Source organism: Aulonocara sp. 'chitande type north' Nkhata Bay, linkage group LG5, assembly GCF_057382095.1.
Source record: "Aulonocara sp. 'chitande type north' Nkhata Bay isolate Kocher_YH1m ecotype deep benthic linkage group LG5, A_spYH_male_GT1.1, whole genome shotgun sequence".
Taxonomy (NCBI): Eukaryota; Metazoa; Chordata; class Actinopteri; order Cichliformes; family Cichlidae; genus Aulonocara; species Aulonocara sp. 'chitande type north' Nkhata Bay.
In genome coordinates, this window is record NC_141348.1 from 26,614,437 (window position 1) to 26,641,918 (window position 27,482).

The following is a 27,482-nucleotide window of genomic DNA, read 5'->3' on the forward strand; positions in this document are numbered from 1 at the left end:
AGGTCCTATTAATAAACGGTTAACGAATGTGTATTTATGACGACAATTTGTGAGACTGGTAAACTTATGATATGTATGATGGTCTTTCGTTCTACACGGTGCATTTCAAGGTCCTGTACCCATCCGTCGGTAAACTGTACCTGGGCTTGTTGCAGTGACCTGAAGTTACTAAACTTCATGAGTGTATGCACTCACTCCAAGAACCGTATAATTATAAATATGCATATAAATATGCTACGATGAGATAGCTGACTTCATCTAACTAGCAAATGTTTTCCAGGCTACGTTGGTGATACAGTTTTTTTTAATGTGTATGATATTTTTGTCATGCGATTTTAAAGCTGGTCCTACAACCGCATCCAAGAATAACATGCAGCTTATCTCAGAACTGTCGGTGAAAATTATTCTTGGAGCTAGGTTTAATTGAGCTGCATTTTAAAGAGGTGCAATTTCACAATTTGTGTATATTTTCTAAGTTCACTATTTTGTCATGTGTTGAGAAAAACACAGATTTAAAAATTACATGGTCTAATATTTACATTTAGCATAACTGCAACATTATTTTTTCGTTTGTTTTTTTTAAAGACTCGAAAGGACTTGAAATTCAAAGTTTCAGACTTGTGACTTGACTCGGACTTTTACACCAGTGACTTGAGACTCGACTCTGACTTGCCTGACATTACTTGAGACTTGACTTGAGACTTGAGGATAAAGACTTGAGACTTACTTGAGACTTGCAAAACAATGACTTGGTCCCACCTCTGTTATATATAATACAACATGACAAAAAAAAAAAGCTTTAGCTTTAAATAACTTTAAGATGGTCTCACATTTGATCCTACAATACTTTGGTATACAATAGAGTTCTGATATTTAAAAGTAAGTAATATTGTGTATTTACTTTTTACCATGTTGGACATTAATTTCTCATTTTTCCTTTTATGGAGAAGATGGAGTTTTTTATGATGTGCAGAAGTACTAAAGGCAAAATAGTAAGTTCACTTAGTCTACTATAAAAATAAGATCAGGTACAACCAGTGACTGTAGAAAACAATCTTTTATACAGTCATTGGGTACAACCAAAAAGTATACTTACTGAAAAAAAGTGGATTAGAATTAAATAACCTTAAATGTTCTTTCATTTTAAAGCGCCATCTCTGCACTTTCCCAAATGCAATATATCGTATTATTTTATTTGTTATCTTTTTTTTCCTACATCTATCTCTATGGTTTAGCGCCACAATAGACTGGCCACCTCTCCACGGTGTCCAACCTGTCTGCGTCCCTGAAGTGAAAATTTAAGAAAATGGATCGATGAATTTTATTTTGTTTGATAGTCAGTTTCTTAGAAATCATAGATATCTAAAGAACAAAAAGGCCCACATGCAGTATACATCTTTCTGTAAGGCAGGTATGAGAAACCCGTTTTTATACTGTGGGCCACAACAGCCCGCTTTGATTTAATTTATATAGCACCAAATCACAACCGTCACTCCCATTCTGTCGGTATAAGGAGGTTTAACTGCACATTTAATTATTTGAAGATATCATGGTATAAGTATATATCTGTCAGCATGACTTGGGTTTAAGTTGTGGGAAATAAATGTGTAAGCTCACACTCAAAACCATGCAGTGGACAAGACTGGAGTCTTTCCGTGGCTAATTCTGGCCCCTGGGCCTTATGTTTGACACACCTACTGTAAAGATGTTTGAGATGGTTAACTTAATCTACAGCAGTGTACGGGAGTGGCTGTACCTCAGGTGGTAGAGCAGGTCAGCTGCTAACCGGTTGGTGGTTCGATCCCAGGCTCCACCAGTCTGCATGCCAAATATCCTCGGGCAAGATACTAACCCCATGTTGCTCTCTGATGCATCCATCGGAGCGTGAATGTGTATGAATGTTAGATAGTAAGCACTTAACAATTTAGAAAAAGTGTTTGTGTGATTGGGTGAATGAATTAGTTGTATAAAGCGCTTTGAGTGCTCAGAGTAGAAAAGCGCTATATAAAAACCGGTCCATATACGACGGAAAAAATACCATGGAGAAAAAGGAAGTGTACATTCAACAAAATTGCATTTATATACATTTTGGCCTGTTTTGTATTTCCGATGCTTTTTTTTCCCTTTTATTTATATAGTTCTGCTCCAAATATATAGTTTCCAAATGCAAAAACAAAAGTGAAAGATTATGCAGAAGAGAATCAGTCAAAATCAAATCAGTGGGTCTTCTAGTTACAAGCAGACCTGTCACGTTTTCATTTGTGGAATAGAAAGGCTGTGAGTGACATCCAGTGGCTTGTCGTAGACTCCAGCCTGTTGTAGAAGGACCCACCAATCAGCAGGAGGCGCTGTCACCATCCACATCTGTTCTTCTGCCGCTAACTTCCTCTCTTGGCTCCACTCTTTATCTTTTTCTGCTCGCTCGGGTTTTCTTTCTCTTCCGGTTGTCGTCTGTTCGTGTGGCAGGTATCTATTTTCCCCAACTCGGGGACTCTTAAAAAATCCTCATCAATCTGAGTGTATTTCATATGTTTGCAAAGAAACAGACAGTGATTTAGATGAGGGGCTTTCTTAATGATGGATCCATGGCAGTATTGTTTAGATGGGATCCCAAATAAAGCCTGAAAATGACGTTCAAGGCGTGTTAACGCTCTGTGTAGCAGAGCTGTAGTTTCGCAGTAGCTTCCGACCACCAGGCAGTCTTTCTAAGCACAGCCCAGCCGCACAGTCATTTTTTAAAATTATTATTTATTTCATGTGTAGTTTTATATCATAATTCTGTTGCTACCCAGAATTTTTTCCGACGGACACAGCTGGTTGAAATGAATGAAGCATCGTTAGCCACCTGATGCTAATCCAATCCCAGTTAATACTGATGATAACTACAGATTAAGGTCTGATGCGCATTTCTCCCTCATTTTCTCTACTTTTAGATTAACCAGCGTCGAAATGGCCAAGTCTAAGAACCACACAACCCACAACCAGTGTAAGTAACTGCTGAAGTAACTGTAAAGTCGTTTTACCGAGATGTGGTGCTGTTGCGTTAGCTTTGAGGTTTAGCTACTTGCCTGTAGTTAAATATTGCAAAGCTAGCTGCTTTGTATTAATTGTCGCTCCTTTTTATTTGAACAGCTCGGAAACACCACAGGAATGGCATCAAGAAGCCACGATCACAGCGATATGAATCTCTGAAGGGGGTGCGTACTGTTACAATTTTACATGTTTGTATCTTTGAAAAAAACAAAACGGGTTTTGTGAACATGATCTGCAAGGCAAGCATGCAGCTCATGGTCAAATCCTCTGTAGTAAAGTGTGCTTTGTATAACTTTTGTAATGAAGTGAGTGGATGTTATTGCCTTAAAATGTAATATGGAGTATTTCTAAATTTAAAACGTTGCATTGGCGCTTGCTTGCAGCAGCATTTACAGTTACAGCGTTTTCTGTCAGCCTTTTCCAGTGTGCTACTGTTACTAGTGACTTTCTAATTTGGAGAATGAATATTTTGAAAGAAAACGACAGCAATAGTATTGATAGCATTATATGCAGTGACATAATTTCAATGTGTGGACAAAAGTAGCCCAGGCAGTGTTTTCCCTGACAATTTCCTGTGAAATTATAAAATGGCTGTTTAACAAATGGTAACTCATCAGGTGTTGTACATCTGGTCAAGCTTTTTAAAGAGTAGTTTACATTTTGGAAAAACAGGGCTTTAATCACAATTGTAACTACTTACATCCATCATTTGTTCTTCCTAGAGTTGAGGTATTTATTTACATTTGGATCGCAGATCAGCAGCAGTTGGCGTAGCTTGATTTGATTCAATAGTGCTTTTGCATGAAGTAGCAAATACCAATCAAAAGGTCCGAAACTGTGAAGCAAGCTTTTTTTCTATGTTTAGTTGGAATAGTTTTTTGCGTATTTAAGTACTGGACCCTTATTAATTAAAGTTATTAATTAATTAAAGTTATTAATTTATTTATTTTCAAGTTGTTGAAGTAATTCCCTTTGGTAACGAATCATCTCTGGAGCGTGACAAGTGGTTCATGCTCTAAGACAGGCCCTACCTAGTCTCCTTGAGGTTTCTTCCTGTTGAAAGGAAGTTTTTCTTTAGCAGTTTTGCCCAGTGCTTGCTCATAGGGTGTTTGTTGGGACAGTAGGGCCTTTACCTTGCAATATAAATTACCTTCAGGTGACTATTGTTCTGATTTTTGGAAATCCAAGTAAAACAAACATATTGAATTGAAGTATTAGCAACGTAAAGACACACCTTTGCTACAGCTGTGGGCTCGAATCATCAGAATGTGCATTCATCAATTATTTAGCTACCGCCCACCCAAGCTAATTTATTAATTCCTTAAAATGGTTGCGTTCTGGATTGATGATTAATTCAGAGACCTGCTCCCAATCAGGCATAAACACAGTGACATGACAGGCAGGTTGGTTTGAAATTATATAGATAGGCCAGTTAATTGTCATATTTATTTACTTTTTTTTTTTTTTTTTACATTAAAGAAATTGGATCACTGCTGAAAGACCTCCTGGTTATTATTATAATCTGGTTATTAAAGTGTGTGTGTGAATGTGCAGAGTAACAGAGAGGTCCTTGGTAATTTTGGATTGTTGGATTAGGTAAGGTTTAGGTTTATCAAAGTTTCATTTAGGTTAGCACTGTTTTAATACATGATACAAAGCTGCTAACATTACTCTGTCTGCCCAAAGCTCTCGCTAACCTGTTAAAATGAAATAATTATTTTTGCATTGTGTTATTAAAGTTTATTTTGCTTCGAAGAAAACTTTCTGAACTTTCAGTTCAGTGAACCTGCTAACTACTTGTTTACTTTGTTGCAGGTGGACCCCAAGTTCCTGAGGAATATGCGCTTTGCTAAGAAGCACAACAAGAAGGGCTTGAAGGCAGCACGGAAGGCCGCTATGGAGAAATAAGCAGCTAGCCCATCACCTCATGTCTGTCAGAGTCCATTTTGTGTTACCATCATCAAAATAAAGCTATGCTTTGTTAACACACCAACATCTGATTGTTCTTTATTGAGGTTCCTGCTTCTCTCTGGTTTTATAGAATAAATTATGTTATTGGTTATTAAGGGTTTATTTCTTTCTAATGTGTCTCTAGTTTGTTCATCGAAACTGAAAGTATGTAGAAAACTGGATAATGGTTGAGTTTGAAATATTGCAAAGATTGGGGGGGGATGGTTTTAATCAGGATAGATGAAGTTTGATTGCACAACCTCAATAGAAATAAGAACTTTCTCTAGATTTCTAAAATCACTAACAAGCTGTGACAGAAATATATTCTAATAAGGAAGGGAGTTGAATAAATCAAGTTGACTTCTAGCATCTTTTTTCCCCTTTCCTTAATCCCATGCAAAGATTTGAAACACCATGAATGGAAGTCATGAAAGTGTGATATTACCATGTGAAAACACAATCATTGCACAGGTGTTATCACATTGGTAATAACTAAAGCAATTCAACACCAGGAAGTGAAGTGATGGACCTCCTTGCTGCCAGAAAAGCTTCACCTGTCTTGACAATGATATTTACTCATTTCGTGTTTTGATGATGTTGTCAGTCTTTAACATATGGCTGCCCACTGCTTCACTGAGTGAATGGGTTAAATGCAGAGAGGAATTTCCCCACGGGGATCAATAAAGTACACTTTCTTCTTCTTTCTTTCTTTTTCTTTCATATTAGACCCAAACCGCCCATACAGTGGGGCTGAGATCTGATGACTTATAGCATTTTCACATCTTTTGTGCCCTATCCATGGCAGAGAATTGTTAATCCACAAAAAAACCTGTAGAGGTGGAGTCAACTAGAGCAAATACCCCCCCCCCCCCCCCCCCATAAAAAAAAATGCATAGAGGCTGAACATATAGTGTATAGTGTTTGTATCTTAGGAAGTAAGTTTACTGAAAATATAGGGTAGTCAAAATGTTTAAGTTTTTTTTAATTGAAAAAAAAAGTTTAAAACTTGTGGTCGATTTTTAAACCTTTAGTAGATGGCATATAGTCATAGTAATGAACAGAATAAAATATAAAAAGAAAGAACCAAAGTGGGAACAAAATATAATTTAGTCGTAGTAAAAGTTAGTTAGTAAAACAAGTAGATTAATAGTGTTTTTTAAAAACACGAATTTCGTTATTTAAAAAACAAATCACTGAATTTGAAGATAAGATTAGGAGATGTTTTTGTGGAGTTTTGTTTTTGTTTTGTTGTTCTTGTCTATGTAATTTAGCGTTTTATTTTTATTTTCATGCAACAACGTTGTTTGCCGTCCATTAGTCGTCACTTCCGCTCACGCTCTGACTCCAGCTTGCATCATTTCTCGTGTCTTGTCAGCCGGGTTCGGACAGCATGTGAGTACCTGCATTCAAACTTAGTAATGGCCTTAATATGAAGGTTTGGTCGCAGCAACACTGCGCTGTACGGCTGTCAGTGTGAGTGAGCGACTGAACGTAATTTTTAATAAACTTTGCGTTTCCTTCAGCTACAAGCTAACTAACTCAAGCGCCGACTTACTAGCTTAACCTTCCAGCTAACAACAAGGAGGCGTCATTTCTCGGATGCGAACTGACTGCTGTGGAAAATTGATTTATCAGATTTAATTATCACTTTGGTCAAATTTAGAGTGATTATATGTCGGAGGTAGAAATAACATATATCTAGGTTTGACTTCAGGGTTAAACATGATTCCTAAAAAAAAGGGACAGCATGTTTTGCTAAGAAAGTATTGAGCTCTGACAGGTTTTTGGCACATCAAAGAATGAGAGTCAGAGTTATTATAATTTTTTAGGTTTTGCATTTAGTTTACAAATTGGTTTTGCCAGTTTCAGTTTATTGTTTGAAAATGTGCTCGGTTTTAGTCCTTTTAGTTAGGGAAGTCAGTACAGGGTTACAATAAAATACAGAAGTCTGTGAGAGAAGTTAACTCACAGTGTTGCATACCTCCAAAGTCTCAATAAACATGACTCATCAGGCAAATTGTGATTATTATTATTATTATTTTCTTTTTTTTACTAATCTAACAAATACTAAAACTACTGTAGTTTTGTGTTATTATTTTTGTTAACTTTTTTTTTTTGCATGCAGCTTTAGATTTTAGTTTTATTTTTAGTTAAGAACCTTTATCAGAGGAACGTGAAAGGCATTCATTTAGAAAATATGCTTACAGGTAGTTTTGTTAGGCGTTGGCTCTGTTTAGTTATTTGATCAGAAACTTTTGCGTAGTGGAGTCTAAAAGTTTTTACCTTGAAAGTGAGATTTAATTATTCACTTTTATAAAATAGGCATAACTAGGGATATTTTAATAGGTGATTCTTTATAGTTCTAGTTTGTTAATGCATTAAAAAAAATTGTGCATGTGATGATCTTGGCAGGAAGTACAAACTATAATTCCTGTTCTGTGAGTGTAACATTTGAGTTTTGTTTGTCCTCACAGATGCAATGGTGGAGCGGGTTCCTGAAAACATTAACTTTCCCTCTGAAGAGGAGAAGATTATAAACTTTTGGAATGAAAAGGACTGCTTCCAGGAATGCCTCAAACAGTCCAAGAACAGACCCAGGTAAATCCAGTTGCAAATTTCCATGTTCTTCTTGTATCTGTATGGGTTTTCTCTAGGTGCTCCCATTTCCTAACGAACAAAACATATTTACACACAAGCTGTGAATAACCTAAGATAATACTGAAATTTGGTTGAAGTGTGTTTAGATTAAGTTAGCTTTTTGCTTGGAATGTGTTGGTTCGGACAATCTCCAGTATAAACGTCTAAAAATCCACCATTTATTATAACTTATTGTAAAACACTTACGAACAGTTCTTTTAAATGTAATAGTCATAGTATAGTCAATATATGACTTATAGCTGCTAACAATCTGTATTTGAGCAGACATAATTTTGTTGTATCGCTTTAATGCTGGGTGTTTTATAAGGATTGGTTTTAAGCGTTCTGGCAGCTGGTAACAGCCAGAGAAAATAGTTGTATTTCCTGATTGTCCAGTTTTATTTCTTACCAGTGTCTGAGTCATGTAAGGTCCATTGGAAAAAACAAGGTAGCTATGAAAAGTGTGTATGGTGTATGGTAGTATAATATCAGAAAGCACAAATACTGTGTTATCATTGCGTCACAGCTATGATGTTCTAGATTCAAACCTGATTATCAGCTGGGCCTTTTCTGTTAGAAATTTGCATATTCTTCTTGTATCTGTATGTTTGTTTGTTTTTTTTGTTTGTTTGTTTGTTTTTGGAGTCAGCTCCAGCCCCTCGTTGACCTTGACTGGATAAGTGGTTAAGAAAATAACCTGTTGTTTACCTCAGGTTAAAACTTGGCTCTCAAATAAAGTGTAATGAAAGTCAAAGTGAAAGTAAAGTGTTACACTTTCCATTATTCTTTCATAGCTTAGGATCATATCTGTGTTATTTTCATATTCATTCTTTAAATTTGACTTGCAGATCAAATCAGGAAGCTTTTCTCAATCTACACTCTTAACTAAAGTTAAAACATTTATTTTCATCAGCAACTGTGAGAAGGTTATTTATGCTTTAATTACATGGAGACTGGATTACTGTAATTCATTATATATTGAATTGAGTAAAAACACTAATATCACAGTTGTTATTACTGGTGTGTCAAAGTGCAGCTCCTAGACTCCTGACTGGTACCTGGAAGGATGATCATATTTTGCCTGTTTTTAAATCGTTACACTGGCTTTTTGTGAAAATATTATTACTCATATATAAGTGATTGTAAGAAAATGATCCAGGTTATGACCCATGTCGTTCACTTGGATATCTCACTCAGATATCCTGTGTCCCACATTGCTCACTCCAGCGATAAGCAGATTTTAGTAATTGCAAATTCCTTATTGTCTCATATTCCTGACCGGAGATTGTCTCATACAGCCCAAGTCCAAAACTCTGGAATTGGGTCATCTACCTACTAATAGTATTTAAATACCAGCTGAAATCATACCTCTTTTTAATAGCTTTCTCAGATTCTGACTTACAGTGTCATTCTCCCTAATGTGTCTCTCTTATTATTTTATGATTTATTATTCTCTAAATATTAAAACTTTGTGCCTTTTCATTTGATTATTTTTATTGGTCTTAAATGATTTGTTTTTCTTTTAAGTATTGATAGATTTATTTGCTGTGTGCTGTATAAATAAATGTATAGCATGTTGCGAGTTTGTTTTACCAGTTAACAAAAATGCTGTTCCACATAGAAGTATTCAAGATTTGCATTTGCTACCTATCTCTCAAACCAGGTACACCTTCTACGATGGACCTCCCTTTGCTACTGGTCTACCCCACTATGGTCACATCTTAGCTGGTACCATCAAGGACATTGTTACTCGCTTTTACCACCAGAGTGGCTTCTATGTGGACCGGCGCTTTGGATGGGACTGTCATGGCCTACCTGTGGTAAGAATTTGCCATAGCTGTCTTTTTAATGTTTCAATTCAATGTTACAATGTGGTCTGTTAATATTTAGTATTTGTCAAATCCTGTGTGTTTTATGTAGGAGTATGAGATTGATAAGACTTTGGGGATCAAAGGACCAGAAGATGTGGCCAAAATGGGCATTGCTGAGTACAACAAGCAATGCCGAAGCATTGTAATGAGATACTCCAACGAGTGGGAGGTGAGTCCAGTGTATCTGACTAAGAGCAAAACACAGTTTACACTAAATAGTTGGGCTAGGTTCATGTTGAATGTTGTGGTGAATTCCTTGCCATTTGTAAGCCTGCATAACGAGTGACCTTCTAAAGTAGTTGTAAATATGTGTTACCTCTAAATTCATATCATAAAAATCTATAACAAATCGCCCTGCATATATTTACCATGGTAATTTGTTCTTTTCATTTTCACGTGCGTTTGTAATTGTATCTAGGCTTCAGTAAAGCGAATGGGACGATGGATTGACTTCCAAAATGACTACAAGACCCTTTACCCATGGTTCATGGAGACTGTCTGGTATGTATGTAAAAAGGGGAAAAAATGCACGTTTTTGTAAAGACTTGTTTTGACTGCAGCAATTGCAAAAACATGGTGTGGGGCTATGGAAGGGTGCTTTTGGATTGGCAATGTGCAAATTTCTGAACACAAATGCAGCCAGTTTATTTCAACAATGAGCAGCAGAATCTACCAAGAGCAGTGCAAATCAATGAAATGCACCTGAAAGAGAATCTGTATATTCATGGGGACTAAGTAGGGTCTCTGAGGTTTTGGGTAGCTGTTATCTGGCTAAATCTGACAGCTCAGGCAGAACGCAGGATTTATCCTGAGAGGGGGTGCTTTGTCATTAAATAAGACCAACACGCATGATGTGTGTCAGACACACAAACCATTACTTCATGTTAGGTCCTGACTATTCGGGCATTAAGTTGCAAATACAGTGGGGCAAAAAAGTATTTAGTCAGCCACCGATTGTGCAAGTTCCCCCACTTAAAATGATGACAGAGGTCAGTAATTTGCACCAGAGGTACACTTCAACTGTGAGAGACAGAATGTGAAAGAAAAATCCATGAATCCACATGGTAGGATTTGTAAAGAATTTATTCGTAAATCAGGGTGGAAAATAAGTATTTGGTCAATAACAAAAATACAACTCAATACTTTGTAACATAACCTTTGTTGGCAATAACAGAGGTCAAACGTTTACTATAGGTCTTCACCAGGTTTGCACACACAGTAGCTGGTATTTTGGCCCATTCCTCCATGCAGATGTTCTCAAGAGCAGTGATGTTTTGGGGCTGTCGCCGAGCAACACGGACTTTCAACTCCCGCCACAGATTTTCTATGGGGTTGAGGTCTGGAGACTGGCTAGGCCACTCCAGGACTTTAAAATGCTTCTTACGGAGCCACTCCTTTGTTGCCCGGGCGGTGTGTTTTGGATCATTGTCATGTTGGAAGACCCAGCCTCGTTTCATCTTCAAAGTTCTCACTGATGGAAGGAGGTTTTGGCTCAAAATCTCACGATACATGGCCCCATTCATTCTGTCCTTAACACGGATCAGTCGTCCTGTCCCCTTGGCAGAAAAACAGCCCCATAGCATGATGTTTCCACCCCCATGCTTCACAGTAGGTATGGTGTTCTTGGGATGCAACTCAGTATTCTTCGTCCTCCAAACACGACGAGTTGAGTTTATACCAAAAAGTTCTACTTTGGTTTCATCTGACCACATGACATTCTCCCAATCCTCTGCTGTATCATCCATGTGCTCTCTGGCAAACTTCAGACGGGCCTGGACATGCACTGGCTTCAGCAGCGGAACACGTCTGGCACTGCGGGATTTGATTCCCTGCCGTTATAGTGTGTTACTGATGGTGACCTTTGTTACTTTGGTCCCAGCTCTCTGCAGGTCATTCACCAGGTCCCCCCGTGTGGTTCTGGGATCTTTGCTCACCGTTCTCATGATCATTTTGACCCCACGGGATGAGATCTTGCGTGGAGCCCCAGATCGAGGGAGATTATCAGTGGTCTTGTATGTCTTCCATTTTCTGATGATTGCTCCCACAGTTGATTTTTTCACACCAAGCTGCTTGCCTATTGTAGATTCACTCTTCCCAGTCTGGTGCAGGTCTACAATACTTTTCCTGGTGTCCTTCGAAAGCTCTTTGGTCTTGGCCATGGCGGAGTTTGGAGTCTGACTGTTTGAGGCTGTGGACAGGTGTCTTTTATACAGATGATGAGTTCAAACAGGTGCCATTCATACAGGTAACGAGTGGGGGACAGAAAAACTTCTTACAGAAGACGTTACAGGTCTGTGAGAGCCAGAGATTTTCCATGTTTGAGGTGACCAAATACTTATTTTCCACCCTGATTTACGGTTAAATTCCTTACAAATCCTACCATGTGGATTCATGGATTTTTTTTTCACATTCTGTCTCTCACAGTTGAAGTGTACATCTGGTGCAAATTACTGACCTCTGTCATCATTTTAAGTGGGGGAACTTGCACAATCAGTGGCTGACTAAATACTTTTTTGCCCCACTGTATATGCTGTACTCTTGAGTTTTTGGTTTCTTTTTCTCTGCATGCTTTGTGACAGTGCAGTTGTTTGTTTTAGCCAACCGAAGTAATCAGACTGATCTGGTTGCACCAGCTTCTGCAAAATCCCAAAATACATTCAGTGAGACTTGACCATTATGTTGTAGAATTTAAACAATTGCCTGTTGTGTTCTATGTCAGTGTGATCCCACACCAATTCAGTAATGTTGTCTGATATGGTAAATGGATACTTATTATAGTGCTTTTCTACTCCAGTTGAACACTCAAAATATTTTGTTTTTCCATTCTATGTTCAGATTTTTTTTTCTATCCATCTATGCTTTTACTACGTGGGCAGTATGTTTGGGATCATTGTAATGAATGAAAATGAAGCTGTTGCCAATCACATGCTTTACTGGTGGTATTGCATGGTGGTGTGACAGTACTTTGCAGCCTTCATAGTTCAATCAATTTCGACAAGCTCTTCAATGCCACTGGCTGAAATGCAACCCCAAACCATGGCAGAACCTCCACGTGTCTTACGAATCACTGTAGACACTCACTGTTGTATCTGTCTCCTGACCTCCTCCATACATATTGATGAGGAGAAATCTCCAGTTTGGATTCTTCACTCAGTCAGACCTGCTGTCACTGATTTTCAGTCCAGTTCTTGTGCAATTTGGCATACCCCAGGCTTTTCTCTATGTTTCCCTTCCTTAAGAGTAGATTCTTGACAGCTATCCTTCCACTGAGAGCATTTCTGATGAAGCTTCAGTGAAAAGCAGATAGAGGGACAGATGCATCTCTCAGGTTTTCCATAAAATTTTAAGGACACACTTTACAGCATGCTGAGATACACGATTTTTCATCTAAAATTTGCTCTTTCTCAAAGAATCTGAAAGAATTGGTTCTCCTCTAAGTTTGACATAACATAACATTGACAATAACAGACAACTTGCAGGTGTAAGAAACTACAACTAAAAGGCTTTTTGTCAATTTTTAACCAACAAATTATTGAGTTGACCTTGAATACCTTGGTGGATACAATACATAATTTAACAAGTAACTTTACCCCACTCTACACCCCTACAAAGTTTTATCAGAATTCATTCAAAACCTTTTAAGCTTTTGTGTTTAAAGACAAAAGTGCATGCAAACACTATGAGGTGTGGCTCAAGAGATTTGCACGCTATTGAAAATGAAAGTTATTTATGGATATAGAGCCCTCTGCATGTACACTCAAAATCTTAACAAGTATATTTGTCTTATTTCTAGTCAAAATATCTCATTACACTTAAAATAAGACAAAATCAGCTACAAAGCAACATTCCAGTAAGCTATATGAACTTGTTTCAAGACAGTGAATCTTGTAACTAGAGAAAAACTAAATAATTTTCACTTGTTTCATTGGCAGATTTCTTTTCACTTATTTCAAGTCAAAATATCTTGTATTAAGTGAAAAAAGCAACATGTTTAGCTTGTGTTAGTCAGTTGTTTTCTTCCTTCAGATGCTCAATGTCAAGACTTCCTCTGTAACATTTAAATAGCCATGTTGAGGGCAGGAAATATGCTCTGTTCTACACATTTAGGTTTGTGAACAGTCAAAACAACATTGTGTTCACATAACATTGTGCACAGCTTTCGTAGTTTATTGCATATTAAGATAAATGTAGAAGAGTGCAAGTCCCAGCTTTATGTCTTTGTATGCAGTGCTTGTGCACTGTTATATATTGTAATACTTGCATCAGAATTCACTCTCTGGTGATAATAGATGATGCATTTGATGCAAAATATATCTATGGATTCCCTGTGAGAAGTGAGGATGAGCATCCCTTTGCACTCATATTGGTTATTAATTAAAGGCTTTAGCAGGAAAATAAGTTTTGAAATTCGTCAGTAATACAGCCTGTGGGAGAATATAAAATGGTCTTTAACTTAACCTTCTCTCATTTCTTCTCACCACTGGCCCATGACCTGACTCTTTTCATAAATGCTCTGTCATATTTGATGAATGCTATGTGGGAAATCAGTCTGAACGATTTTTAACTGTTACCAGAGAGATAAAGCTAACAATTTTACGTATTCATGTGTGAAACTGTTGCAATTTAACTTACTAGACACAGAATCTTTGAAACTTGTTGCGTTTTGTGGAGTTGATGTTTTCTTCTTTATTTTAAAATGTTTGTTTTCTTTCTCTCAGGTGGGTTTTTAAACAGCTGTATGACAAGGGTCTGGTGTACCGAGGTGTCAAAGTTATGCCTTTCTCCACTGCCTGCAACACCCCCTTGTCCAACTTTGAGGCCAATCAGAACTACAAGGTTGGCACAGAACATTACCTCTTTACATATTTGCTGGTGTAATGTAACACGGCTATTGTTGCCTCTATTGTAAGTGCAGGTACTGTACTTCTTAAAACAAAGTTGACCTTGTTTCTATGCTTAATGCTTGTCTCCAGGATGTTCAGGACCCCTCGGTGATTGTCAACTTCCCACTGGTTGAGAATGAGGATGTTGCTTTGATTGCCTGGACAACCACACCATGGACACTGCCGAGCAACCTGGCCCTGTGTGTGAACCCAGAATTACTTTATGTCAAGGTCAAAGGTGAGCAAAGAACATAGCACACATCTTGTGCTACAACAATAATAATAATGGATTGGATTTATATAGCGCTTTTCAAGGCACCCAAAGCGCTTTACAATACCACTATTCATTCACTCTCACATTCACACACTGGTGGAGGCAAGCTACGGTTGTAGCCACAGCTGCCCTGGGGCAGACTGACAGAAGCGAGGCTGCCATATCGCGCCATCAGCCCCTCTGGCCAACACCAGTAGGCGGTAGGGTAAAGTGTCTTGCCCAAGGACGCAACGACCAGGACAGAGAGCCCGGGGATCGAACCGGCGACCTTCCGGTTACAGATACGCTTCCCAACCCCCTGAGCCACGGTCTCCCCCAAGGGTTGCTGTTTCTTCAAGTCATTGCAGTTATGCACCTCGTTCCTTACAATCAGTGGTTTTACACTTTTTTAACTCAGCCAATTACTAAATGCTACAGTAAAGAGGAGCAGGTCACTGTAACTGTAAAAATGTAAACGAGGAATGCAGCAGAAAATAGTTAATCTTGTAAATTGGTAGATCAGTATATTTATTTTACCACTTAATGCATACTTGGTATTATCATTTATTGATAACATGACATATGTGCTCTTAATGATTGATACAGTTGAGTATAAGTGGAAGTGCATTCAAAAATGATTCTGTTTTATGTGAGGAGTGAGTGATTTCTCCCTGTGATGAATGCCAATAGACGTTAGTTGCTTTATCAGCAATTTAGCCTAAAACAGACTTGGCTAAGGAGAATTAAGAGTCTAAAGAACAAATGTATTCATTTTTTGTATCGTCTACTGTAGTGTTTCCCAACCTTTGGGAGCCACGGCACATATTTCACATTAGAGAAATCACACGGCAAACAAAAATGTCACCAAAAGCATATTGATGATTTTTCTCCATGCACCAGGCATAGCGGTTTGTCCCCAGTATACCTTTTTTTGCTTTCTTCTGACCACTACTCTTGCTAGGGCCTTCATCTGGGTTGAAATTTTCTCCAGGACCCAGGTCAGATTGACTACTTTTTCGTTTCAAATATTTATTTATTGCTATTATGCTCAGTGTTATCTCACTTGCAGCATGTCCTCTTCTGTTTACTGGCAGTTGGCAATCTATTTAATTGGAACAACAGGTTGTACTGCCCTCTAGCGGAATAGAATGTAATTGTTCTGCCCATTACTCACGCAGGTCGCTTAGAGTACCAGTCAGGTGAAACCACATAATCTTCCACGGTACACCTGATCATTTCTTGCGGGACAGTGGTTGGGAAACACTGATCTACTGAATGCATATAAATTCCAGTGGCACTGTGACACATTTAGTTTATGGAACTGTTAACTGCACAGTCTCATTTTGTGACATTAGCAGTATACGGCATAGCAATTTCAGCATATGTAACCTTCAGCTGAAAATTTCTCTCACTCTTATCATATCGCCATGATAGAATCATGGAACATGGTGATTAAAGGCAGCTAAGGCCAGCTGTGTTTAGTGAAGTTGTTTCGTAATCTAGCCAGGTTAAATAAAGAAAACAAATAACAGCCACCTTTGTGCTGCTGAAAACTCTAGCTTCAGGCTCGACATACCACTCTAACCCATTAATCTTCCTTTGCAGTGCACCACTCAGGACAACTAGTTTTGTTAAATGATAGTGCTTAAATGCTGATGCCTGAGGCAAAACTTTTCTGACTGAAAATCTTGTTTCCCTTGTGGCTTTAGTGTTTTGGACCACAGTATCAGCTGATGTTTGTTTTCTTTTAATTCAGAAAGAACAAACAAGAACAAATTAGCTGAAGAGGAGCGCTGCCTTTGCAAATTGCACCCGTAGGAAATAATGGACCCGTAATGTGTTGGTGTGACTGGAACTTTGTTTTTATCTTCAAACAAAACACACAGGCAGTAACTTGCATGAACATCAGTTATGATCATGCAGGATTTATCCTTAAGTGAAAATACAATCACCCACCTAAATTGCTCCTTTCAGGTTTAAACAACAGAATCTTACATAAGAGTGTTTGTGCTAATGGCCAACATGCATTAAAGTAAAGGCATTAAAGTATTTTTGCAATTTTAAGCAATAACTTTTAAACAGAAAACTTTCTCTATAGTCTGCAAAAAAAGAGAGTACAGCTAGACTACAATTTAATATATTACAGATGTTTTGTTTACTAGTTAAAAGACACATTTTTAACAACCTTAATCCAGTTTTTATTCTGCTGAACAACAATACTGTACACAAACCCATTTTCCAGTTTCTTAATGAAAACTAATGCAGAAGTCTAATTCAACATTCTTACAATAAATCCTGCTTTCTTGAAGGTCACAGGGGTTAATGGAAGTTTCAGAAAAAGTGTTTGTTTTTGTTTGTCATGATTTAGTTTGCGGTGCTGTTATTTTGTTCAGTCCATTCATTTTAATTAATTGCATGGCTGTTGTATAAAGAGCTACACCAATGAAAGCTAGTTGATGAAACAAAGTAGGCATTTTTTCCCAATTTTTTTAAATGCAAAAATACAAAACTTTTGCAATAATTAGAGGGTTAATTAATTATATTTATATAGCCATATACAGTGGGGCAAAAAAGTATTTAGTCAGCCACCGATTGTGCAAGTTCCCCCACCTAAAATGATGACAGAGGTCAGTAATTTGCACCAGAGGTACACTTCAACTGTGAGAGACAGAATGTGAAAAAAAAAATCCATGAGTTTGGAGTCTAACTGTTTGAGGCTGTGGACAGGTGTCTTTTATACAGATGATGAGCTCAAACAGGTGCCATTCATACAGGTAACGAGTGGGGGACAGAAAAGCTTCTTACAGAAGACGTTACAGGTCTGTGAGAGCCAGAGATTTTCCATGTTTGAGGTGACCAAATACTTATTTTCCACCCTAATTTACGAATAAATTCTTTACAAATCCTACCATGTGGATTCATGGATTTTTTTTTCACATTCTGTCTCTCACAGTTGAAGTGTACCTCTGGTGCAAATTACTGACCTCTGTCATCATTTTAAGTGGGGGAACTTGCACAATCGGTGGCTGACTAAATACTTTTTTGCCCCACTGTATAAATCATTTTACAGCAACATGTTAACAGGAAATGCAAATGTATAATTAATAACCTCTGGAAAAAAAATCAGCTATTGTTTATTTATGGCATTAACACTTGTTTTTCCTATTTTAATGTATCAAGATGTGTTTTTTGGCTTTAGCTGGTAGGGGTGCGTGTGTGCGAGAGACATTGTGTAGCTCAAACCTGAAAATGTGGCTGAATCTCAAATCAGGCCACTCAAAAAAAGCCTTGTCCTTGTTCAAATATAAAAAAACGATACTCAAGAGAGGTGGCTACTGTTTTTCTGTTACCCTCCTGCTGTAGGTTTTGGTTCCCTATGAGAGAAACTGGTGGGTTTTTAAAAGGATGACCTAGATTCCTTTTACTTTGGCGTAGTGCAGATGATACTGTAGGGGGCAGTGTTGAAGCACAGTCTGTTATCATTACTGCACCGCCTGTGCTGCATGGGAGACCGCCTTGGAATACCAATGAATGTGGTCCTTTTTTTTTATCAGCTCAGTCTCTTTTTATCTCTCCTTGTTCACTCACTCGATCTTCATCCCAGTTCTTCCTACTCTTTTCTTAGCGCTTTCTTTGCTTTCAAATCCACCTGTTTTCGTCCTTCCTTGTGCTTATTCCTTCTCAGTCCGTCTCTTTTAACGTCTGCCTGTTTCCCTCGCTGCTTTTGTCGCTGTTTGAGTTGGGGGCTGTCAGCAGGTCTGAACTGTGCAGTCATTTGTCACACGACTGAGGGGAAGAAACATCTTTTATTGATGCTGCCCTCTTGTCGCTCTTTTTTGTGTCTCAGTGTCTCAGGCCATTTGGTTTTTGCCCTCTTCACAAGTGTCATCTTTGCTGTTACTGGGGACTCGTCTTTTTATGTTTCTTACAATCTGTTTTTGGCTGTATGTAGAAGAAGGTTCAGTTCTCCCCCCTCAGTGACGGCTGTATGACAGCTATCATTATTATTATGATGATGATAATGGACCCTATCAGAAACAAGATGTTACATCACTGTTACTATTATTATTCACAAATGGACCTTCAGACATGAATACAGCACAGCTATGAGACGAATGGATCTGAGCCATGTTGGATGAGTTGCTATTTATCATCACCTGAAATTCAGGTCAATAAAGATAAATCCTGCTGCTGTGGCTATTTACATGACAGACTTTGAAAAATCACCAGGATACCCCCCACGCATCACATCATAGAAATCTGCCTTGTCATTCCCCTTTTATTATACATACTGCGAGATTTCAAAACTATATGGAAAAAGGGGAAAATGCAACAGGGACCTGGTTTCATTTTTAGCTATTTATACTATGAGATTGAGCAACTGGAGGACCAGGTTCACTGTCGTATCTTTTTATTATTCATTTATTTTTTTCCCCAGTTCTATTTATCTAATTTATGGGTCTGCTCTGGACTTGCTAAATGTTCAAAGATGGTGTGATGAAGAGCTGAAAACAGCCACGTTTTCATCACAAAAAAAAGGAGGGAATGAGTAATGATGGAAAAAAATAAATAACTAGCTGTTGCACACAGTCAAGCGTAAGTTCTTATATCTGTTTATACATACGTACTTATGTACATTTATTATGAATTTTAGCCAAAATTAAAGATTAAGAGGTTTAAGATTAAGCGATCACAGTGTGGAACAGTCAAAAGGCCCCGAGCTGGTGACTGGTGAGGCAGATCGCTGTAATAAGGTCTCAACAGGTCCGTTAAACATACAGGAGTCTGGCCGTGTAGGGCTTTATATGTAATTAAAAAACATTTTTTAAGTGCATTTCTGCATTTCCTTTTTTCCTTTTGGATGCTAATGAAAAAAAGCAAGAACAGAGGTGATGTGTGGCCATCGGCTAATTTGTTAGCAACCTAGCTGCTGTGTTCTGGACTATTGAGAGGACTGAGCAATGAAAGTAAAAAGTCTGTTGCCATAAGCTAGTGTGAAAAAATGTAATTGTCTATTATGTGTGTATTAATTCGAAGTTATAGGAGTACATCCCCAATGCTCTAAATGACTGTTAAGTAAAAAATAAAGATGTTTATGTTAATAGTGTTATTACACGTGAAGAAAATGCACTAGTTACATCCTCAGAAATCTTTGTTGCTGACCAGCAGTGCACGCCTAAAGATATGAAGTTTGCTGTTATAGGTTCTTTGCTTAATGAATGACCATTTGTGATCCATTTCAGATGTAGACAAACTAAAAATTTGTCAGTGTTGAAAGTGTTTGTGGTTAAAGTGCACCTACATTTAACAGTAGCAAATTTATTGGTAAAAGGAGTCTTTGGTTAATGATTTATCTGGATTGATGCTCTCTACAGGTGTGATGGGGAAAAAAGCAAGAAAATTACAAAAAAAACCTAAAAACCAACGTGATTTTCTATTTTGTCTCTTAGATAATACCACACACAAGACCTACATCATGATGGAGGCAAGACTGGGGGCTCTGTTTAAGTCAGAGAGCGAGTACACTATCCTTGACAAGTGAGTACAAAGGCTATATAAGTGAAGAAAAAGATAAAAAGTTCAAAGGATTAAATTTTTAAAAATGTGCACACTTCAGTCTGTTGGCACCAAAGTGCAGCGGTCTGTTGCTGAGCTACTGGGGAAGTAATTTCCCTTAGGTGAATATACTGTACAATACAGTCCTACTTTATTAACAAGAAGTCAGCTAGCAACCAGAGCTGTGAATAAAGGGTACACAAAATACGAGCCAGCAGCTGCTGTTTCTTTTTGTTAGTAGCATTTCTAGATTTGTGCCCTGATTGCTGGCGTCATGACTTACGTTAGTTGCCTTAATTTGCTTTCCAAAATTAAAGCTGTTTCAGCTGACAAATGCTTCTGAAAAGCAATAAAGAGAAACAAACCGCGTTGTGTTATGTAGTTACTGAAGCATTTCTAGATTTTTATTTTTTGTTTTTAGTCTCAATTTAATTGGAAAAAGTTGAAGTGAAAGTCTAGATAACAATACATGATTGTTTTGGAAATATAGTTGTTATTATATAATTATAGTTATTTATGTAATGTTAACATTTTGTACTTGAAACCCAGCTGCTGCCTTTTTCAACGAGTAAGAAACTTGTATTTAATGTTTCTTGTCAAAGGTTTTTTGTTGAGTTATGACTTTAAAATTTATAACAGCCAGATTAGGAGAGGTTGTATTTTACCAGCTAAGTGTTGTTCTTTGCAGCAGAAAGGGGAACAATTCCAATTTCTCAGCTCACTGGATGAGTCTGGAGCACAGGGAAAGCACATAGCAGAAAAAAATAAAGCGTAGTGAGATGACGAAAACAAGTGAGTGAATAAAGACTACAGAATTTACTGAAACCTGATGGAGCAAATTTCTAGGCATGATTTATCCCCTCTCATCCTGTATATCAGATAACTGAACCGGTGATGTAAACAAGACAAAAAAAATGTCCTTCCTCTTCTTCTTCCACAAGGACAAAACCCTTAAACACAGACGCCTTTATTTGAACTATGATTACAGAAACGGTGCATCAGGACTGTCTCAGCTGCCAATATGAACGCAGCCCTTAAATGGAGATCTCACAAAGATCCTGAGGCAATTTCTGTCCTTACCAAGTGAAATCACCTCCCTTTTTAAAAAGAAAAACATTTAACGTCTGTCCTTTACTGTGAGATAAGTTATAAAAATTGTATCGTAAAGATGATTTGTCTGAATTTTTTGGTGTGAGTCTGAGAGGTGAAATTCAAGGCTAAGAACGTCCTCAAATTACTCTCCGCTGCTTCTAAGGCTTAAACACCATTACATAAAGCTACTGCTCACAGTTCTAGCTCAAGGTGACTGAGATAAGTCCATCAACATGTTGTTCTGCTCCTTCTCATTTATTTTGTGCGAGCTCAACAGTTGGAGGGACACTGTTTAGAAAGATTTTGGTGCGGAAAAACAAACTGGTGTCTGGATTTAAAAAGTGGAATCAATATGAGGAAACGTCTTTTGTCCTGTGAAGCTGTGATGGTACAGCGTTTCTGCTGGTTTGTGTCTGCAGTAATTATGAATTAAAGTTATTGTAGGAAGGTTTCAAGTGTTTTATTTGCTTTTTAGATTTCCTGGTAAGACACTGAAAGGGAAAAAATACAAGCCTCTTTTCCAGTACTTTGCAAAGGTTAGTACAGTTTTTCTTCCTGGTTGTTTCACAGTTATGTCTAATGTTTTTCAGAAACTAAACAGTATGCCTGTCTTTAATTAACACAGCACAGTGACACCTCTATTTACATCTAAATGCATCCATGAGTTTGTATTGTTGCTGTACTACTCACCCTGTCCTCACCCTTCATCTAATATCTTGTCATTTTTTTAATTCAGTGTTCAGAGAAAGGAGCTTTCCAGGTTTTGACGGATAACTATGTCAAAGAGGAAGAGGGCACAGGAGTGGTCCACCAGGCACCTTATTTTGGAGCTGTAAGTAGGATCTTTTCTAAAATCATGCAACTGTGACAACATGCAATGCTCATTACATAAGGGGGAGCTGCAAAAAGTAAAATTAAATGTTAAAGAAGTGTTGCTCTTGGTTTGTAGTAATCATAAAAAGCAGAAAAATTAAAGGTTCAACTGATGAGTTACTTCATAGATTCTTGGGATGCTATTTTAAACAATTATCTTATGAGCGTCAACATCTTATGTGGATTTATTGGGTGTTTTTATCTGATGTAGGATGCTGTGTTTCTTGCCTGATAATTTAAATTCTTTTAATTAAATGTATGCATTTAAGATGAGATGAAATGAGCACACACATTTTCAAATTCATTTCAAGTTGAGGTATATTGTTGTCGAGGAGTGTTTGTTTTGAGTGCTATGGTATCAGTGTATTGAGTCCAATGCAGTAGTGCTATCAGATGTATTGGGTCATTGCTAATAGGTTAGATGGCCTTGCCAAGGGTAGACAAGTGCCCCAGTGGCTATAGCCAGCTTGGAATACCAACCAACTGTCTTAGCTTTCTGTACAGCAATCTCTGAACTGTTAACAACACCCTTGTAGTTAGCATCTCATTTAAATCTGCATTTAATTTTTTAATTTACTTAGTTGTCACAATAATTTTGATTTTCAAAAAAAATGAAAAAGATCTTCTTCAGTTAATAATACCATATCAAAAACAAGCACATTAGCTCTGAAGTTGTACAGTAAAAGGGAAAGAACTGTCAATTTATGTTCTTCAAATTGTATTGTATGACTAGATGTGAAATGACCATGTGACACATCTGTCTTGGGTTTTGACAGGCTGTTTGAATACAAATTACATCTGCAGCCGGACAGTGCTCAGATCTTTCATGCATAGCTGTCACATACCAGCAGTGCTTGTTTCAACACTGCAAAAAAGTATCCAGCTCAACAAGGAATTTAATATGGAGTCATAACATATCTTTACACTGTCGAAACTGGGTTCACTTTTGGTTGCACCTATATGCAGTAATGGAATTGTAAAGTGAGCTTAAGATGAAATGATCAACATTAAGATTGTGTACTCTAATTTATTTCATTTACATTTTCATTACATGTGACTTTGTTATAAGTGGATATTTGTGACACACAGAGAGAGATTAGATGGATGGATGGAAGCATAGATAGATGGATACTTTAGATGATCCCACAAGGGAAATTATTTTGTTACAGCAGCAGGATAAATAACAAAAACAGTACAGTCTACAATAAATAAACAACAGAGTTAACTTAAAAGTGCCGCAGGCACTGCATAAGGGCCTTATACTAGGCAATGCAAAAGTTTATATATACAGTGAAAAACTGTAGTTGACATTGTGCAAGAGGGTAGTGCAAATTGTATTTGTAAAATAATAAATAATATGTATACTATAAATCTAAGAAAAACAGCCGTGAAAAGGTTTAATACAGAAGACTGTATTGATAATAAAGATGCCAGACAAACCCATCTCTAAACTGTAATATGATCTCTCTGTAGGATGATTATAGGGTGTGCACTGAATACAACATCATCCAGAAGGACCAGGCTCCTATCTGCCCTGTGGACGCCTCGGGCTGCTTCACTTCAGAGGTCACTGACTTTGTGGGACAGTATGTCAAAGTGAGTGACACTTCATGCATTTACATGCAGATTAGGTTAGCAAACATTGCATGTATTCTACCCACAATAGGAGCCGCTGATATGATACACATGATAAATATTTAAACATTATTGATAGCTGGATTAATTCAGTGTTTCATTTTCTGCCTTATCAGTTCACACTCCTCAACTGTTCTCGATTTCCTCCATTTGTATCTTGGAAATGCGTCTTTTCTTAATAGACTTTCTCTTTCTAAAAGATTTCATGATATGTGCCAAATTTCTGTTGTTAGTCCTCTTTAGAAATATGCTTTAGATATATTCTCTTTAGCTATACTTGCAATAAAATGTTTTACCTTTAACTAATTCTTAACTCAAACTGTCTAAATGTGAAGTTGAGGGAATCTGTGTCAGAGCAGTCTTCTGGAAAAACTTGCTGCCAAAGCACATTGTCATTTACCAGCGCACTGGATAGCCTCTTCAAGTCTGTCACACCCAACTAGAGTCCTAAGAGAATAATGAGTTAAAAAGAGCATTCATATATGATCTCATCACTATTTCACATCCTGGTGCAAAGGCCAGGGAGTGACCTGCCTGGCCACTAACAATACAGCGTTAGCTAATAAAGAGTGTGCAGCCACAGTTCTCCGAAAGTCAGTCATAATCCACTTTTGAAATGTGTTAAAGTGTAGCGTGAGTTTCAAGGGTGTCTGAGACATTCTTTATTACTGCATAAAAACTCAGAGACAGTCTAGGGGACTGTCAGTCGCAATATTTGCTACACAAGAAGCCAAAAGAGCAGCCACTCTTCTGTAAATTGAAAAACAAAGCCGGTATCTTACACAACATGAGAGCTGCATCTTACAGCCAGAAAAGTCTGCAAGTTAGCAGTGCCAGCAGAGCGAGAGTTCAAAGTCCGTCACCTTCCCGGTGCCGTGGAGCTTCTTATGACAGCCGGGGACGCTCGGGTTATCATGGAACTGCCATCGAGGTGGGCACAGAGATACATCAGCACCATGCCAATGAGAAAGAGGAAATGCAGGAACTCAATGTCAAGTTCGCAGGATACATTCAGAAAGTTCAGGCACTCGAACAGAGAAATGCTTCTCTTCAAGCTGAGCTAACTGCCCTGCAGAGCCGCTATAAGGGAGGCCCCACGGGCATCGGAGAAGAATACGAGCTCAAATTTAAAGAGGTGCGAGAGCTAATTGAGGTCCTGACTAATGAGAAGGGAGCAGCTGATATTGAACGTGGCTACATCGAAGAAGAAGTAGAAGTTTGGAGACTTAAGCTGGAGGAGGAGCTGGCACTTAAAGAAGAAGCAGAAATGATTCTGAAGGAGTTTCGTCAAGATGTTGACAATGCCACGCTGCAGAAGGCTGAGCTGGAGAAGCGCATAGAACAACTGGTGGCCGAAATAGAGTTTCTCAAGAAGCTGCATGATGAAGAAGTGGCTGACCTCATGAAGCAGATTGAGGACTCAAAAATTAGTGCTGAGATGGATGGCGATCGCCCTGATCTGGCTGCTTATTTGCGTAACATGCGTGCAGAGATAGAAGCTGTTGCTGCTCGCAATGTCCAAGAAGCAGAGAAGTGGTACAAGACCAAGTTTGACAATCTCAAGGACCATGCTGGCAAACATGAAGAACACATGAAAACCATGAAAGAGGAGATCACCACCTTCCACAACCAGGTGACAGATCTTCAGAATCAGATTGATGGTCTGAGGGCTCGCAATGCCGCCCTGGAGCAGCAGCTGGAGGACATGGAGATCTCCCACATGGATAAGGTGGGGAACCTAGACAGCGTCATCGCTCAGTTGGAGTCTCAGCTCTGTGATACCAAACTGGAGATGACCAAGTATCTCCAAGACTACCAGGAACTGCTGCACATTAAGCTCAAGCTGGATGCAGAGATTGCAACCTACAGGAAGCTGCTGGAAGGAGAAGAGGAGAGGTTGGGAATTCCCAAAGATGTCTAATTACATGGGAGAGGATCAGCGGCGAGTTTAAAGAATGGTCACAAAGAGGATCCGCAGAGTATCATGGAGTTTCAAGATCAGTTCACTCTATTTCTTACCCTTATTCTTTCTGCGGGCTTTTTAAAAATGTGTTTTTCTGAGCACAGATGCCAACACCTCTCCTGACACTTTGCCTAGACATGACTCCACTAATCAGGTGTTATAAATTTTGGGTACATATTTTTTGACATGAACTCTGCCTGCATCATATAAGGAAGAGTTTTGATCTATTCTTGTAATCTTATATGTATGCTTGTGTAGTTTTGGATTTCCCCTAACAGTTTATTGAGATATAAGACCCAGCCCTTTCCTACTCCTTATTTGTCTGTGATCATATTCTCCTTATGTATTCTCAAAATGATCTTCATTCCTATTCATTGCCTTCCTATAACTCTTGAATGTTTGGGGGTGTTTTTTTTTGGAGTCCTCATTTCTCCTCGTTGCTTTCCTTTGCTCATGCTTATGCAGTACCCCTGCTAAATTTATCTTCTGTCTTTTCCCAGAAAAGACTGTTGTACCTTCTCTGTTATCACTTCCCTTTGCTACAGTTTGTCACTTTTTGCCATCATTGTCTCTCTTTATGAAGGTTTTGGACCCGTCTGTCTTCTAAATGAAACACTCAACTCAAGCAAAGCAATATATAATCGTAGTATTGTGACTGATCTTTACAGCAACTCCAGTTAATTCTGAATGTTTTGACAAAACTGTTGACCATTCACACTAATGTTGACCAATTTAATAAAGATTTAAGTGTGTGCATACAAAATATTAGTAATGAATGTTCTTTAACATGTTGTCATTTCCTAATTTGTCTTTTCCTACAAATAATAAATTGAGTAGACAAACAAATGCCCATTTAATACATAGCAAACCTAATCCCTCACGCAATTTTTCCCTGATAAAATAGCATTCATAAAAAAAGGATAAATTGTTTTTCATAGCAATTCAAAAATATAAACACTACAAAGAGTGTTTCTGATTATTTGCCACATTCAAGTTCTTATCAAAGTCCTAATAGGAAGACTGAGTCTTTTTTTTAATGCATAATTTGCTTTTCTTCTTTTAGTGGATAGGTTTCACATGATTTTTGTTATTCAGAGCATAAAATTTGGTCTGTTTGTTTGGAGGTGGCAGGGTCGGGTTAGGACCGTTATCTTGCACTTAAGAAAACCCAGATTTTTACTATGATTTACTACAAATTCAAACGATGCAGAAATAGATTTGGCTCATGTGGTGTTTCTTTAGAAATAATGTTCTCACAGTCCTCCTTCATCATTTATAGCAATCTCTCTATAAAGGTGATAAAATGCAGCATCTGACCAAGTCAAGCCCACTGAATTTGGATTTTTTTTGCTATTTTCTATTCTTCATTATCCTGTAAATAAACTGTAAATACTGTGGGTGTCACAACGGGACTAACTTTTATGCAAATCTAAACTTTCACCCTATATTATTTTTCATCTGTGCAAACTGGGTTTGGTTGTGTAGCTGGGGTAAGTAAGATGCACAAACAGAAAATAAATGAGCGTTTTGGAACCTTAAATCAGATGCAGATTAATTACAAAGAAATCACATGCATGTGAGTAATTTTATAACATACTGCTTAAGTCTTATTTATGTTGAATTGGCCAGGTGGTGAAATTATTTCATTCTCTCAGTGCCAATTTTCCTGTGCACATCACAGGTGTATCTTCATGCTTTAATGAGCATGGGTCAGGACACAACAAAATTTATCCCTG

At 37.9% G+C, this 27,482-nt stretch overlaps 3 protein-coding genes across 3 annotated transcripts in view; all 3 read left to right on the forward strand.

The window, feature by feature from the left end:
- Window positions 1-2,363: 2,363 nt before the first annotated feature.
- rpl29 (ribosomal protein L29) lies at window positions 2,364-5,026 on the forward strand. The gene is made up of 4 exons (XM_086292603.1): window positions 2,364-2,466; window positions 2,934-2,986; window positions 3,133-3,197; window positions 4,849-5,026. Exons 2-4 carry the CDS (start codon window positions 2,950-2,952, stop codon window positions 4,939-4,941), a joined length of 195 nt encoding a protein of 64 aa, XP_086148729.1. The 5' UTR covers window positions 2,364-2,466; window positions 2,934-2,949; the 3' UTR covers window positions 4,942-5,026.
- Window positions 5,027-6,257: 1,231 nt separating this feature from the next.
- The window catches only part of iars1 (isoleucyl-tRNA synthetase 1), a 60,222-nt gene continuing 38,997 nt past the window's right edge, over window positions 6,258-27,482 (forward strand). Inside the window, exons 1-11 of the mRNA XM_086292604.1 lie at window positions 6,258-6,375; window positions 7,458-7,581; window positions 9,284-9,440; window positions 9,541-9,660; window positions 9,910-9,992; window positions 14,210-14,327; window positions 14,465-14,612; window positions 20,078-20,165; window positions 21,751-21,811; window positions 22,012-22,107; window positions 23,622-23,744. Of these exons, the coding sequence (XP_086148730.1) occupies window positions 6,273-6,375; window positions 7,458-7,581; window positions 9,284-9,440; window positions 9,541-9,660; window positions 9,910-9,992; window positions 14,210-14,327; window positions 14,465-14,612; window positions 20,078-20,165; window positions 21,751-21,811; window positions 22,012-22,107; window positions 23,622-23,744 (1,221 nt within the window). The 5' untranslated portion in view covers window positions 6,258-6,272. The remainder of the gene's footprint in view (window positions 6,376-7,457; window positions 7,582-9,283; window positions 9,441-9,540; window positions 9,661-9,909; window positions 9,993-14,209; window positions 14,328-14,464; window positions 14,613-20,077; window positions 20,166-21,750; window positions 21,812-22,011; window positions 22,108-23,621; window positions 23,745-27,482) is intronic.
- Window positions 23,761-26,576, forward strand: vimr1 (vimentin-related 1). Its single transcript, XM_086292605.1, has one exon. The coding sequence runs from the start codon at window positions 24,571-24,573 to the stop codon at window positions 25,702-25,704; it is 1,134 nt and encodes a 377-aa protein (XP_086148731.1). The 5' UTR covers window positions 23,761-24,570; the 3' UTR covers window positions 25,705-26,576.